Below are 17,969 nucleotides of genomic sequence, written 5' to 3'. Positions count from 1 at the left end.
CATGGTCAAAGTAGAGATGAGGGTGCTCCACTTAAGTTACAGATGTTTAGAAATTTCCTTGGATAATTGTACAGATTATCTGCATCATTGCCATAAGAAATGCTTCTGTGTGTGACTGTTTCTTTATCAAATATGCTGATAATTTCCACCTTTACAGAATTAGCAATAATATAGAGGAGGGATAGTAATGTTGTTAAGTTTGCTGGATCCAATGACTTGAGTAGAATGACTTATTTGTTGTTCATTTGACACAAGCTCAGCATTTCCATCATAGTACAATTATCCACACTCTTCATCAATATGAAATAGAAAATCAATTGTATCATGGCCCTATCAATTCTATAGTCATAGATTTAAAGTAATTTTCAATTTCATCACTCACTTCTAAAAGGAAGCAGGAGTTCTAACTATTTTCATGATAGAAACTCTGTATTTGGACCTTCACATTATACCTTATATCAAACATTAAATATCACAATTCTTGAAAAGAAAAGGGGGAAAAAACGACTATGCTATCTTGCTATCAGGTAGTAAACAACATGAAAGGAAAATGATATTTTTAAGCAAATGACACCACCAATGCATACACACTTCATTGTGAAACATGTAAAGATTGAATCACTGGTCAAATAGTTTTTGACAATGAAGGTCAAAGCGTAACTTACACACACACTGTTATTTTAGAAATAAAATAATACCAGTAAGTGTTCAGGTCGATATAATCAAGTAAACCCTTTTTCAAAATGTGATATTTTGTATCACTGTTAAAAATCAATATCATTAGTATTGAGGCAAGCACCATAGTGAGTCAAAATTAATTATAATCTAGAATTGATTATCTTGTTCATGTAAATTGAATTCATGTTACCAATACTCTTGAGAAATGAATGGGAATGAGTTTGCAAGTCTAAAGTTTTCATGTCCTCTGAAATACAGACCGTTTGTGCCTAGCAAAGAAACATAGCATTATTGTTAACAATTTCATTTTCTAAAAAACATTTTCTTTTGTATATTTTATCAAGTCAACATTTTTTTCATTCCTGTAAATTGATGGTTTAGAAGAGAGTAGGAATTAATTATCAGGCAAGCGGAATGTTTTAGTGCTTGTACAGTTATGATTATATAATGAGTTTAGATGTGCATTGCATTCTGTAGCAATGTGTCTTGCTTGTATGTTATGATATAGTTTTATTTACATATTCGAGGCATTTTTGTTTTCAAATCATTGTATTTAATGAGTTTCTCATGATCTACAATGGAGACATTTGAGTCTCACTTCAAAATATTTGCTTGCAAGTATATTTTTAGTGTAGTAATTTTTGATAGGGATATTAAAGTTGCTTGTTCTTTAATATGTAGTAGTAAGGCTTTGTCCTTTTCTGCGCTTATAACAGTAAATTGCTTTAAAACTTTTTCTCTGTTCAATTTGGCTGTTATTTTATTACATACAAAACTACATGTTGGCTGCTGAATCCAAAATTCTTCAAGATAGATTAATTATTATTACTATTATTATTATTATTAGCTGCATTTTGTCTGTCTTCATGTTCTGAGTTCAAATTCCACCAAAGTTGACTTTGTCTTTCATACTTTAGGGGTCAATGAAATAAGTACCTATTGAACACCGGGATTAATTTAAATTTAAATTTTAGGCTGTGTGCTTTATAGTAGAAAAGATCATCATCATCGTCATCATTGGCAGTGATAATTTATACAGTGAAATGAATGCTAGACTTATTTTCATTTTTACATGAATAAAAATGTATTGATAGTTACTGGTAGCATTCTCAATCTTATGAACAAGGAAAAATTCATCAGGAAAGGATATGAGCAAGAGCCACATAACTGAGACAAGGTAAAGGGCTTGTTGCACACACTGGGTAATGTTTTCAGCCTCACAAACACAATACTAAGAAAACAATTTAATTTGTGTTGAAGCATTAGAGTTATAAATATCATTTCTTGATCTATAATATAGAAATGATGCCTGTTGATTTTGTAAAGAGCTGTCTAAGTAGCTTTCTATTGTGCTTGTCTATTCATACTTCAGTCTTCACAAGAATTAAATAATATTGCAGAATGAAATTATACTTGTATTTTAATTTCTTAGATATTTGAAGATTTTATATAATCTTTATCCCAATAATTTGAAATAAAATATTTTTTCAATATTCTCATAAAAAGGAATTTCAGATTAAATATTTCTTAAAAGCAAATCTATATTTGGAACATCACAATAAAGGACCACAACTTAAATGTAACAAAAATAGGACTATATCTGTAAAATACTCTGTAATTAATCTGATATTAAAAAAATAAATAGATAAATAAAAGAAAGATGTATGGTGAAGGGAACAAAAAGATTGAACAGTAGGAAACAAATGAGAAAGCTAGTGAGACAAATTTATGCAAAACTAAAGAATAAATTTTGAGGATAAAAGAATAAGTTTTGAGGATATGTTACAGGAAAAAGAAAAAAAAAAGGAAAATACAGACCACCAGAGATGAAATGTTAAGAAATCAGAAATACACTTTAAAATAAAAATGGGGAAGTTGAGAGAAAGAGAAATAAAAAAGGCATAGGACTAAATAAATGTATTTCACACGAAGTACAACTATTAAGAACTTTACTGATACAAAATATTAAAACAATCTGAATGATATTTGAAAGTTGAACTGTAACATTCATATATACTATATGTCACTCTAAAATAGATTATAGAGTAGCATATACTATATATTCTACAAACACTATCAAAACAAATTAAATACAGACACAGAACTTTCAATGTAATGGACAGATAAAAGGATGAATAACCATATCTGAAGAGCAAACAATATACCAAACATGAGTTTCATCATAAATATTTAGACCTATGCATCTTGAACAACAATAAAATATAATACTAGGATACCATTTGGGCATTAAACTCCATTTGTACGTGTATACAAATGCACATACTACAGAAGGTTCCCAAGAAAATCCCACAAATAGTTTATCCTGTCAAAACAAAGAATTACCCTGAAGATTTTAACAATTTACCAACAGCTTACTCTCTGGGTGCTAAGAATTTTCTTTACAAGAAGCTCGTCCATGATAACAAAAACCTTGAAATCTCTGAAAGTTAGACTACTTCACACAGCTATGACTTCTTAGTAACCTAGGCTTTATCTACCAGTGGGAATGATTACAAAACTTCTTTTTCATAGATCTAAAATACTGGGAGTATATTTCTGCACTAAATTTCTACATTGGAATGCTATCAATTTTACACAATTATACTTACACACAAAGTCCTTGAAGCTCCTTATCAAAAATGCTCTTTACATGAAGTAAAACAAGTGGATTATGACATATTACCAAATCCCTAAACTTCTTCCTTTACACATTCATATGAGGTCTTTTCTGCAATAATGGTTGGTAACTATTCAATTACCTTCCAAAATAGTAAAGCAATTTAGCTACAGTTTCTTTGGAAATGTTTAAAGAAATATGGACACACTAATTTCTAGTTGTCTTAAATGAACTCTCTGCAAAGAGTTATCTATAAGATAAAACATCATCCATTAATTCACTAATACTTTAGTTTAGAAAACATGAAATTATCAAATATGAACTTGGAGATAAATACCATGAGTGTCACTAACAGCATGGGACAATAATGATTGAAAACAATGTACTGGCATGCTTTAAGTCTTGATAATTAAATGATCTAAAGAACCAACACATACATGGAAACATAAGTGATTTTGTATACTTGAATGTGTGGTGCCTATATATATATATGTATTTATGCAAAGGTAGCTACTACATGTCCTTATCCTTTCTTAAGTTATTGTTGTTTGGTTTCAGGTCATTGACTCAATGTATGATCTACAGCAATCCATCTTTGATTACTCTATCTTTTTGTCAGGCAGTGGAAGTATCATTGCAAAGTGACATAAGATTACGGTCAGAAAAAGTTAGATTCTGCCAACTGAAAGAATTTATACTCCATTGAATAGAACACAAATGACATGTGAAGAGGAAAGGACAAAGAATTTAGTACATGTGTAGCACATCAGCTATACATGTGTGTGTGTGTGTGTGTGCATGTTTATGTATTTATATGTTTATGAGCATCTGTATGTGAATGATTTCTTCAAAATCAGTGAATAAGGTTTTTTTGTTGTTGTTGTTGACAAGTAAAATATTTCAATAATATCTATGTCCTAAGATAATAAATAGTCTACTTTGGCAGACAATGTGGAAGTAAAACTACAGGAGCAAATAGAGATAAAGAAAAAGAAAGGAGCACAGCAAAGTGTACGAACAGAAACATTGGTGGAATTTATTGATAGAATATTTTAATGTACATGGGGATAAGAAATGTATATTTATTAGTAAAATGAAGAGTGTGTCATTATTAAATTGAAGCATCAGATAATGTAAGATAAATTTGACTACAAAATTGTTAGAAGTGAGGTTTCTTCAAAAGTCTTTTGTTCAGTATGTTTAGATGAGAATAATGATAGTTTAATTGTAAGTTATGGAAGAGTGGTAGTGAAATTTCATAGACTATAATGAACATTGAAAATATTGGTCAAAGTATGTTAGAACGTAAGTTAGAAAAAGGAGTCGTTTGTATATGATATAGAGCAACAGGTCAATAGTAGATATATGATAGCCAGAGATACAGAGATTGCACAGTGTAATTTAGAAATGACTAACTAGAAAGAACAATGTATAAAAAAGACAAAGTTAACAAAGAATACGTGTTATAAAAATTAACCAGAGAATTGTAACCACCAGCAAATATTAGAACTATCACAATATCACAGCTTATTTTAAACTTGGTAAAATATCTCAAGCTTTATTGTGCCATCATCATCGTTTAATGTCTGCTTTCCATGCTGGCATGGGGTGGATGGTTTGACTGGGGACTGGTGAGCCAGGTGGCTGCACCAGGCTCCAATCTAATCTGGCAGAGTTTCTACAGCTGGATGACCTTCCTAATGCCAACCACTCTGAGAGTGTAGTGGGTGCTTTTACATGCCACTGGCATGAGGGCCAGTCAGGTGGTACTGGCAATGGCCACGCTCAAATGGTGCTTTTTATGTGCCATCTGCACAGGAGCCAGTCCAACGGCACTGGCAACGACCTTGCTCAAATGTTTTTTCACGTGCCACCATAAGTGCTCGAATGGTGCTTTTTACATGCCACTGGAATGGGGGCCATTCAGTGGCCCTGGCAATGATAACACTCGGATGGTGCTCTTAGCACTCCACTAGCACGGATGCCAATCATGCGATTCTATTGATATTAATGTTCATGTGAGATAAGTAAATACAAATTTTTTTCATCGTCAAATATGCTACACAAAAATATTGATGCAAATGGAAGGAATTTTATTTTGATTAAAAATTAACAAACTAATACTCTATTTTACTCAGCTTATTTCAGGAAGCTACTACATTCAGGATGATTTAAAGGTAACTCAAAAATGAACTTTGACTACCTGATATGTATTTACTTGTTCTTGTTTCTTTACTTGCTGTATCTGGAGGAAGAGGGCAGTATTCATGACCTTTGTAGGCCCAGAAAGACTAGAAAACTAGATGTCATTAATGTTCTGTTTAAGCTGTTGCAGTTTAATGTTTCTGTTCTCTGTTTAATACTTTCCACTTAAATCTTCAAACATGAGTGTTGAAGATGCAGTAAATGAAGACATAGTACATGGTTTTATAGTGAATGAAACCTCTAGGCCCCCATCCCTACTCTGGAATTACACAGCAGCATGCTAATAGAAATGTTTTAAATGTTAGTGTGTAATTCCACTTTATGGTACATACTTGCAGGTAGCTGAACTAGAATTTTAAACGCTAAATGTCTTAGCTATGAACATAGCTCAGAACATGTGATAAAATATGAACCACTAATCTTTTTGATGATATTCTAATACTTTGAAAACAATGACATGATGGTTCCCCTGTTATTAATAGTGTTCCATGAAAGACTACATGAAAAATGTAATTTTGTCAAAAAGGTGAAACAATACTAAAACCTTAGATTAGGCTGTACCAGCTGTTAGAGAACTAATGTTTTTGAGTTCAAATTCTGGTACAGTCTTTCTCACCTAATTCCTAGTATCTATATTCCTAGTATCAAATATGTATTATTTGTAGATTTGTTTCCCATAAAATACTGTGGTGAAACCTATTTATAAATTCTGTTGTCTGATGCAATAAAATGGAACTATCCTCTCCCATTTTATTCTACTTATATTTTCCCCTTCATACTGTTACCCCTAGGAGCAGAATAAAATTGATATGATGTTTTAAATAAATCTACATAACATTTTGAAATTGTTTTGACAAAGGAAATTATCTGAAGTTGATTATTGTTGCATAACTGAAATAAGTAAAACTGATATGAAAATTTATTAAAATAACGTTTAAAATTTATGAAGTTGAAATCACAGTATTCTAATATGAATTTAGAGCTGATATTATGATGTTTATGGAAGTGATAGGGCACAGAAACTTTAAAGCTTAAAATTTGACCTTAATCACATTGAGATTCTTCTTAAATGCATTTTATTTGAATAATAGCAACAAAAAAAAAAGGAAGAAAAATTGTGGATATGTTGTGGGGATAGAATCCCAAGCTTAGTTTTTAGCACATGCTAAAGACAAATAGAAGCTCCATGGGAACAAAGTAATGAAATGAGATTGAGGAAATGAGCAGGAGGGATATATTTATCCAAAATTGTCGAATATCATAACCATAAAATTTGGTAATGAAATTATGTCTGTGATATGTGCACATGCAGAGTTTCCATATATTAAATAAAAAGAAAGAAAAGAAAAAGGAAATAAAGTAAAGAATTTGCAAATGAAGGTGAGAAGGGTTAAACAAAAGATGTAACAACAGAGATACGTACTTGGAAAAACATGCATTGGACCAAACTCTTCTGAAATGGAAGTAAAGAAGAAGAGATAAAATGAAAAACGGACAACATTGAAACAACATAGATTGCATTCCTTAGTGATTTTCTTTGTGTTTAATGCTATTTCTTTTCCTTCAATTCTCTATTTTACAGATAGTGAGTCTATAAGAACTATGTGAGTTTGAGACGAAATGTAAATGCTCATGTATCTGCACCTCAAAAACTAGAGTATTTCTGTAAGGAAACCAATTAGAACTCGCAGTATCTTTTTAGTATAATTTTTGTTTGTAGTGGTACAAAGAGAATAATTCTTAAATATTTGAGAACGTATTTAATGCCTAATTAATAAAAGTGTTGCTCTAAAGGTACATTACAAATACTACTACACATATCACATTATTTCCATAAAGAAGGAGCATCATATAATTTTCTTGAATGAACTGATGTGAAACCAGGGCTAATTAATTCATGGTTGACTGGTTTGCAAGAGAATAATCATCTAGCTGACTAAAAATCATTAGCTCCTGTAACTTATGTAAATGCCTTTAATTTTCAGTGTAACCTTAGAAACAGTTATCCTTAGAAAACAGACATGAAAAGAAACTGCTAAACTTTCATAAAAACTAAAACAAATGCATGTTTGTATATGACACACAAACACACACACACACAAGTAGACTAATAGATATTCATATACATTTATATAAATACATATAAATGTAATAAAATATCCTGGAGATGAATAGGTTCCAATATATTTAAAATGCCTAAAGCATTCTGTTCATAATGGCACTCTTACAAAACCATAAGGAGTTCAGAGCCCAAAGAAGGTAACATGTGTGTATATATGTGTGTGCGTGTATAAAACATACTCTATGTATATCTTATGATATATAGACATTTATATATATATATATATATATATATATATATATATATATATATATATATATTCTGACTCTTAGAAAGTTCAGTAATTCACAGCAGTTGTTTCATTCCAAGTGGGAAACATTCTACTGTGTAATACTGAAATGGAAGTTGTATTCGTTCAGCTGATAAATTTGAGTGTGTGTGAATTAATAAAATACAGTTATCACTTTTTGTGGTAGGGTATTATGTGGATTCTTATTTTACAGATGTGTAAGCTAAATTAATACAAATTCCATTTCAAAAAAATCCTACAGTACAAGGTTTCTCAATTTCCATTTCCTATAACAAAATTCTTAGTTAACAAATATTATTCTCTTTCTTTTAGTTGAGATAGTTGTACACCTATTAATTACACACACCACACACAAGTGGACTAATAGATATTCATATACATTTATATAAATACATATAAATGTAATAAAATATCCTGGAGATGAATAGGTTCCAATATATTTAAAATGCCTAAAGCATTCTGTTCATAATGGCACTCTTACAAAACCATAAGGAGTTCAGAGCCCAAAGAAGGTAACATGTGTGTATATATGTGTGTGCGTGTATAAAACATACTCTATGTATATCTTATGATATATAGACATTTATATATATATATATATATATATATATATATATATATATTATATATATATATATATTCTGACTCTTAGAAAGTTCAGTAATTCACAGCAGTTGTTTCATTCCAAGTGGGAAACATTCTACTGTGTAATACTGAAATGGAAGTTGTATTCGTTCAGCTGATAAATTTGAGTGTGTGTGAATTAATAAAATACAGTTATCACTTTTTGTGGTAGGGTATTATGTGGATTCTTATTTTACAGATGTGTAAGCTAAATTAATACAAATTCCATTTCAAAAAAATCCTACAGTACAAGGTTTCTCAATTTCCATTTCCTATAACAAAATTCTTAGTTAACAAATATTATTCTCTTTCTTTTAGTTGAGATAGTTGTACACCTATTAATTACACACACACACACACACTTCAAAAGTGTATTTGATATTGAAATGGCTGAATGATATAATTTTGATATGTAGTAATTGCAATTTAAGAAAAAAATATGTAGCATATAATTTTTAATTGATAAAGTAGATTTATAATATACACATACAATATATTTGTGAAACTTTCCTTTCATAAAATTAAACAAATTTAGGTTGCATGAAAAATATTAAAAATAGATAATTTGTTTTAATAATTCCTATTTAGAATATGTAACTATAATCTGTTTATTATTGTATTTTAAAATAAAGTATGTTTGTTTCTCTGTACTTTGTATGGTTTAATTAGATATTCAAATTGAAAAAATTGCAAGTTTTCACTAGAAGTGTGCTTTTTCTCTTCATAGTGGCAGTACTTCTGATTCTGTTATGTGGTATCTATACAATACGTGATAAACAACAAACAGGAATAGAGTTCTTTTTGCAATGGCATACTTTGCTTATCATAAAAATTGATATAATGGCTCATATTCAAGTAATCAAATGTTATTCAGTGATGGTAATTACATTGAAGCCCTGTTACTTGGAAAATAAAAAGATGCACACTTAAGAGAAGAATGTAATATTTCTAAAATATCTTCATCAAACTTTGCATCCAAGAGATTGATTCATAATGCTTAAGTCTTTATCAAGAATTAGTGTTTTTGTTCCTGGACTTATTACAAAGTTTGGGTAATGATAGTTTGCTGTTGAAAATAGAACTTCTGTCTTAATGAAGAATGCTATATCACATCTTAATAATTGTGATAATGTCATTTGAGAGATCATTTATATTAAGCAAAGTTCAGATAAATTTCTTTTCACTCTGTTTTATTAGTCCATGTTGAATAAGCTTTTAAATTCATGTACCTACTTGCACTACTAAAACAAATTAGAAGCCCTTTCCAATGCTAATTATGTCAACATGACATTATTTATCTACAGCTATATTGACTAAAGAAATACATTTTTTAATTCTTATATCTCTAATAGAGGAATATTTCTCAGCTTATCTACTTCACCTTAGAGAGAAAATGAAATAAATGATCTTAGTTTAGTCTATATGAAATTCTGAAGAGTTTATTGTTCAGAGGGTATACATTGGTAATAGCACAGCACTCAGAATTAAGAACTCGTGTGTGTGTGTGTGTGTAACTGAGAGAGAGAGAAAGAGAGAGATGTGCAATTGGGAGAGTAAAGTGTATGGTGATATGTTAAAAGAGATACAATAAACACAACAAAAAGATAAACCAGGCCCAGAAGATTTTGGCAAGATAGGATCAATTCATCATATGAATAACTATCTTTTGAATGTTCCATAGGATGTTAATAACAACTATAGAGCTGGGATAGAATTGATGGCAAATAAGATTTAAGATTATGTGCATGTAAAGAATATATATTCTGTTTATTAAATTTCAATGTATATGTATGTGCGTATATGACTGTGTAATGGACATGTGTTTTATAAATGCAGATTATATAGTTAATAATTTATGGTTCTATCTATATTCTACAATTACAAAAAATAAAAAAAAAACAAGCACAAAACAATATTAAGCTTTTAGAAGTATTTTTAAGAAGAAATGAATTTTAAATTTATTTTTCACTATATAAATTGAATGATTGATGTTAAATAACATTTCAAAATAGTTATATGAAGACATAAGGAAAAATCCTTTTTAAATTAATGAAAGTGCTAAATAGTGTAAATTTGTTTGAACAGAAGCTATATATAATTATAATATACTACATATATATATATATATATATATATATATATAATATATATATATATATCATAATTTATAAACAAATTTATTAGCAGTAATTTGGCACTTATTTTACTAATTAAGTTGGAAAATAGGAACTTCTATCAGGCCTATAATTATCTGCAGTATATCTAAAAATTTTGGAGGTTTTGGAGACCGAATGCTTGTTAAATATTTTTTTCCCAAATATATCAAAGAACAATAGAATAAAATGAATTTTGTATTTTTAGAAAGAAATGATTAATAGCATATTTCAAAGTGTAAAAAGAAAAAAATAGAAGGAAAGGGGGGAGAAAAATATTTGCTAGTTTGATTTATGATAAATTTTTAAAATTACTTTGTCATTGATTATAAATAAAAATATTTCAGGAAGCGAGTGAAAGTGTGAAATACATGAGAAATACTAAATCTAAATACCAAAGTAAAATCATATAATTATGACTCACTGTTGGAGAATATAGCTGTGACTGTGTTTGCTATAAAATAATTGCTACAGTTCACTAGAATAGGAAGGGAGATGATTGATGCAGTATTTATAAGTGCCTTGACTATAAATTGAGGAGGACTTTAAAGAATATGTATAATTTATTCTGCTTTAATACCTTATAGAAAACTTAACTGAAGTGAAAATATGAATTAATGATGCTAATTCATACACACACACTTATAAAAATAGGCTGTAAATGTACATATGCATGCATCTATTTAACTGTCTGTCCATCTGGTTTTTGTCTATCTATCTATCTTTCTCTTTCTTACTTTATATGTATATGTGCCTATATATATGTATCAATATATGTTGGGTCACTCTCAGTGCTACTGGTAACATGTAACCCAGTACAACTTGCTGCATGACCAGGCCTTTGGTCACTAAACCAGTTACCCTGCTTGGTAAGGAAGATGGTTTTTGTTGGTCACCCAGCAGAAGAAAAAAAAACTGTCAAAGGGCAGAGAATTCAGTGGAGTCGACTGCCATCTCATAGCTGGGAGTGAGAGAGAGCCGCAATCTCTGCTTAGACATTTCTCTTAGTTTTAGGAAAACTCTGATGTAACACTTGTGACTTTCTTTGCATTCACTTATGTAAACTAGTTCTTCTTTTGGGGCAATTGCATGCATTGTTCAGAATGGGACTAGTCCTGTGTAAGGCCTTTCCTCATTTAAAAAAACTTCAGGTATAGGCATCACTTGATTTTTAACATGTTTATTAACATCTATCTCAATATAGTTGGCATTAGCTTGAAAAAGTAAAAACACTCAATGAAAATTCCATGATAGAATGAAGGCATATGTTGTGTGTGTGGTAGTTGTAAGAGTCATCTTTTGTTGCTACATCTGTGTAAAAGAGTGTAGATCCCTAGCAAGATTAAAAGGCCACATCTGTGCTGTTCATCATTGCATTGCAGCCATCATGTTATGCATGTACGTATGTATGTATGTATGCATGTATACATGCATGTGTGCATGTGTTTGTGTGTGTGTGTGTGTGCATATGTGTGTGTGTGTGCACGCATGCGTGTGTATGAATTATATACTGTATAGAAGTTCATTAATAAATTCTGAGAATAAAAATACATTTCTAAATTTAATGTCTCTCAAGGTCATCTTTTTCATCTTTAATAGAATGTTAAATATCAAAAATTACGTATTAGGATAAAATATGAAACTGATATAAGAAAGCAGAGTTCCACTTAGGTTTCTGAATTAAAGTTTCTTGATTTTCAATATTTTGACTGTGTAAAGTATTTTCTTTTGCTGTATGTGCATGCTGCTATTCTTTGGAATTTTTTTGTTATTGTAATATTTTTTTCAGCTGCTCATGGTTCTTGTGGATAACCAATATGTGAAAGGGTCGTTAATTAATCAAATGTATTCATTTGTGAAACAATTTCATATGTGCTATGAGCTGATATACTTAGACTTGCATATAATCTTCCAAATTAAAATAAATAATTCCTTGAGTGAGACAGTTTTTAATAATGGTGAATTCAATATATAATTGGTACTGGTTTTATTTAACTGGTTAGTTGAAGGGTGAAACAGAACGCTATTTTGAAATATGACTATATGAAGAGAGACTAAATTCTGGAAAATAACTATCATCCTGTTAACTGCACTCTAAACGTTTGAATATACATCTAGGAAAACATATTTAACAGCCATCTGAAAAGGGCTACTTGAATTTCTCTCATTCTTTCTACTTGTCTCTTTCTTTCTCTTGGTGTAAAACATTCTAATGATAATGGTGTATCTACCAAATATATTCCTCTATGTAATTAAATGCTTTAGGGATTTCTTCCTTGACTATATCATATCTATTTGTGTAAATGATGTACCATCAGTTAAAGGTTCCTCAAGTGTCAGTATTTAATCTGACCTTTACTTCTATATCGGTAAACTTTTTCCAATTATCAAATCACACCATTTATTCATATGTAAATGCTATTCCCTGTGACTTTGTACTTCTATATCTGATTCTCTCAATGCTGTAATTATCTACACTTTCTATCAATAATTCTATCTGAAGTTGTGTCATATCCAGGGAAGAAAACTGCCTTAAACATCCTTATTTCTCCTGATTAACACATATTAGGGTTAATATAATCTATAGAGGTTTCTCCTGGAAATTTCATATTCTCAACTAGATTCAAATGATTTCGATCCTTTACAAGTAAAAAAACAACTATGTTTTGGTTCCTCACAAGGCTTAAATATCCCTCAATATGGAGTGCTGTTTTCATATCAGAGATAGTGCACTGCCTTCTAGCACTGACAACATCAAAAGGAAAACAATCTACTTTATTAACCTTCCCTTCAAAGCTTTCGCTCTTGTTACACCTCATGGTGGCAAAGAAGCTGTCTGTGTCTTATGTCACTATTGTAATGTACTTTGCTATTTAGAGCTTGACAGTTTCAATCAATCTTCAATGAACTTATCCAATGTAATTGTTTCTGTGCCCTTTGTTACTAATACATATTATTCTCAAACTGTGCAATCCTTTGATCTAAAGACTGATAATTTTTGGGTGTCCTCTCTCAGCCCTTCTTATATAACCCATAAACCCTTTAAGTTTTACAATACTTGTACATGCTTTACACCTGCCTCTGCTTTTCTGATCAGAGATGAGTCCTTAGATCAAGAGGCTTAGATTAATGCTTTAATTCTTTTTGGATCTAATTTATACACAAATTATTGGCATTAAGTAATGTTATTTCAGAGTTAGCATATTCTTTCTTTGCTTTCATGTAATTATTTGGGGATTCTTTTTAAATTACAGAAGAAAACTAAACTAAACCACTAAATTAGCTTTTTGAAATTTCAGTATTATTTTTTTAGTGCAATCTAATGTTGTAGCATGCTATTACAAACACCAAACGTAGCACAAACATATAACACAATTCACTAAAGAGCAACAACAAAGTTTTACAATAAATATAACAAAACAGTAGAATAAAGCAACATCCATGCACCAATAATTACAAAAAAAAAGAGAAACAATGCAACAGCATCAATATTCCCACCAAAAATATATTTTCCCAGGAAAACTTTAAACTATCATGGTAGGGTTATTTGAAGAATTGAATAAATAAATTAATACTTTTCTGAAGAAGTAAAGTAAGAGAAAATAAATACTGAAATAATTTTCTTACAACACTCATTATTACTCACCATTTTCTTTTGAGATTATAAAGAAGTAATGTAAAAGGACTGTGATAAAGATTTAATTAAAAGAGCTGCTAGTAAATTCATTATTTTCTTCACTTTTATAGTATACAAAATATACTTTTATATTCTTTTAAAATGTGTATGTATGCACACACACACACACACATTACTTTCATTCTATCATTCTACCTGTGTAACAAGATATTGGATCTGTCTGTATTCAATCTTCCACACACCATCACTTCTTTACTGCACTCACTCTTCTCCATTACTATCCCTTCTATCACAAATTACTGACATCCATCACTCTCATTCTCACTCTTTGTTGACATCCATAATTCTCTCTCTTTCTCTCCTTCTATAATTCTATTTCCTTTTTATTCCCCACTCTTTCAACATCACAGCCAGCACTCATGCTGTTTCTAGTGAAAATCTTATCATGTTTATTATTCTTTCTATCTCTCTCTTCTTTTACTTTCTCCTCAACCACTCTCTCCCTAGCACCCTTGTCTTTCATTACTCTCTCTTTCTTTACCTTCTCATTCTTGTCTGCTTTCATCATTCTCTCTTCTATTGGTCAGGAATGAGGCAAACCTCTGATACTGGTGAATGAATGAAGATAATATAGGGTAGAGAGACTTCTTCCCTGGGGCAAAGCAATCCTTCTAGAGATGGTGGCATGATAAAACATATCTTGTACATTCTGTGAATGAATGGTGATAATGTAGGGTAGACCTAACTTCTTACTTTTACTGAGAATATTACAAACAATCTAGTACTACTGTCACAAAAATTATCCCCAGTGCACTCTGTAAAGTAGTTGGTAATAAGAAAGACATCCAATCATAGAAAATATAGCAAAAAGAGTACATATGAGCAAGATATCATCCCCAAACTACCTAAAAAGAGCTATAACTGCAAATATGAATAGACTCAGTCCTTGATGACCCATCCACCCCATGCAAGCATGGAAAAATAGATGTAAAAATGTTGTATTTGCTATTGTTGTAGATAATGATAACAATCATAATGACAATGATGATGTGATAATGTATAATGAATGCATTTGTGTAAAAATTTTTTAGAAATAACGTTTATAGAGCAGAAAATAGAATCTGTTTTGTCTAATTAGTATGGCCATAATGTAAGTGTTATATTATTATTCAATTATTTGCTTAGCTAAGAATGAAGTAATAACATATTTGAATGTAAATTTTGATTGAAGATAGATGAGTAAAGATAACTTTATAAGCAAAACTAATTTCTGTTAGCATCTTAGAATTGTAATAGTAAATAAATTACAATTTCAGAAAGTTTATTGTTACTTTTGAGAATATTTCAGAAAATGTAGAAATGTTAGGAAAGCAATATATACTTATTTACAGGATCTAAGCAGAGAATGCTGTCAGTAGCAATGACATTTTTATATTTTTACTTTGGAAATGTTGAGGAATAATTTCTATGTGAAGACAAATGTTTTTAGCTGGGAAAAAAATGTAATTCTTTAAATATTTTTCCTCACTGCCCTAGTACTGAAACCTAATCATAGAATATGCTGTTTTATGATAATGGTATTTAAATTCAAAACAGTTATTTTTATTTTGAAGATAAATACTCTAAACTTTAGAAAAGTAGTCTTAAGTTTTAAAAAGGTATAATTATAGATTAATTTTGCTACCTTCTGAATTGTAAAAAATACTGTTGACGTTTTCCACAGTTAAGTTCAATATAAAAGGGAGGAGATCTTCCAGAAAAGGTGAAAAGATGAAAAAGAAAATTAAATGAATAAACCAAAGCAAGGAAACTGGCATGCAAGTTCATGAGGTGGCAAGACAAAGCATGAAAACTTGGTGACATGAGCATTTTTCTATCGAGAATAATAAACAGTGACAGCAACAACGAAAGACATTATATTTGATATTGTTTTTGAGACAGTGCATTTGATGGTAAAATTAGCTCAGAGATATAGAAGTATATCATGATTTTTTTTTTCATATTTTATAACTTTCTGCATCTATGAAAGAAAGCTCCTGAAGATGAAATCATAGGCTTATTCCAAAATTTTTGTAGAACTAATTGTCTAGCTAAAACTATAATAATGATTGAGCTCTAAAGAACAATGTAGGTAACAATCCCTATGACAAAATGAAAATAAAATTGTTTAAGTTCAATAGTATACTAAAATAAAATAAACTATAATAAATGAATAAAAAGAAAATCTAGTCAGTGAACAATTTATCATCACATTGAAACAGTAACTTATTGTAATCTATGTGAATTTTAACATTATTAGAATTAATTGTTTTTCCAGTATTTACCATACATTTTTAAAATTGAAAACACAAAATTGTTTTTCTCAACATCATCAAACTTTTAGAATATGAAATAATCACTATAACAACTTTTCTAAATGTAGAGAAATTCGATTTCAGTAACTAAGTCAAGTAATCTATTGACACCTAAGAAAAAATTTTGAGCATCTTCAAATTATTGAATGTGAATACATTAGCCTTTCTTAGTTAAAAAAAAGGTCTTTATAGATATATTTACTATCTTCCTTCTGTAACTGTTAATAGGGTAATATTAAAATCTTTGTTTCCCCTATAATGTGGAATGAACTATTTAGCTTGACTGAGTGCAACTTTCTTGAGTTGATGATTCAAGCTACAAATAAAATATGAAATAGCTTGTAATCAGCCCTGCAGAGTAGACTTGGTTTCCTGAGGGCTTAAAACCATTTTGTGGTGCATACTGCAAATACTTGATTTATTAAACAAAAATAAAAAGTCAGCTTTATCATATTAACCAAAGCTAGCCAAATAAATCCAATTTATTCTGTCATTTGTATAACTATGATGAGAAAAATGTTGTTTAAGAGGAATGTAAAAACTCAGTGTAATATTTTAGATTGCAGTTGTGAGGCTTGTAGTAATGTTTCATGCAATGACAGTTGCCTAACTATTGGAGATTGCTATTGCTTGTAACTAGTGAAATGGTTATGTAACACCAATCACTTTAAAGATATGATATAACAACAACATAGACATAAACGTTAAGAATTGCCAATGATAAAATTTGACTAGAGAAAGCACAGAGGAAAGTATAACCTCATTAAAATCCAGTACAAAGGTGTCAAACAGCTTTATTTCAGACAGCCTTTCTTGATTGTGAAAAAGCTCGACATGTCTTAATATCCTCTGGAAGTTAAAGAGTATCAAATTTAGTAATGATAGGTTGAAGAAAGGCATTTTATCACTGTGTGTTGGAGTTGCTTTTTATGAACTCAGTTTGTTATCATCCTCACATAAAAATCTAGAAAAAGTAGTGATCAATACCGAAAAGATTATTGGTACTGCTACTCTACTCAACCTACAAGATATTTATTGTACATGAGTACTCTTCAATCCTCTACACTTTACCAGTGAAACAAGCAATTCTGCTTGAAGCTATTCATTCTAATTCATTCAGAGTTAAGTGATGTACATATTCAGAATGGTCCCTTATTTAGAAAAATATTTGTATAAAACTGACATGCTGTGTCTTGTTGCTTTCCATTAATATAATTAATTACTACAAACTATGCTATTCTGTATCTAAAACAGTATTTCAGGGTATGTAGCATGTTACTTGATTAGTAAGAAGTGTCTGATCTTAAATCTCAGGACTACACAAAATTG

The 17,969-nt window shown here is 30.1% G+C and overlaps 1 protein-coding gene across 7 annotated transcripts in view; it reads right to left on the bottom strand.

Annotated features, from left to right (window-relative positions):
* LOC115210357 (neurexin-3) overlaps positions 1-17,969 on the bottom strand; it is a 304,944-nt gene that overhangs the window by 56,358 nt on the left and 230,617 nt on the right. Inside the window, exon 15 of one of the 7 annotated variants that reach the window (XM_029778912.2) lies at positions 6,924-6,953. The exons of 5 other annotated variants lie outside the window; for them this stretch is intronic. In XM_029778912.2, coding sequence (XP_029634772.1) covers positions 6,924-6,953 — 30 coding nt within the window. The remainder of the gene's footprint in view (positions 1-6,923; positions 6,954-17,969) is intronic. One more of the 7 variants, XM_036502414.1, reaches the window with a different exon arrangement.

The sequence above is a fragment of the Octopus sinensis genome, linkage group LG4, assembly GCF_006345805.1.
Source record: "Octopus sinensis linkage group LG4, ASM634580v1, whole genome shotgun sequence".
Taxonomy (NCBI): domain Eukaryota; kingdom Metazoa; phylum Mollusca; class Cephalopoda; order Octopoda; family Octopodidae; genus Octopus; species Octopus sinensis.
This window is presented reverse-complemented; position numbering and strand designations above follow the sequence as displayed.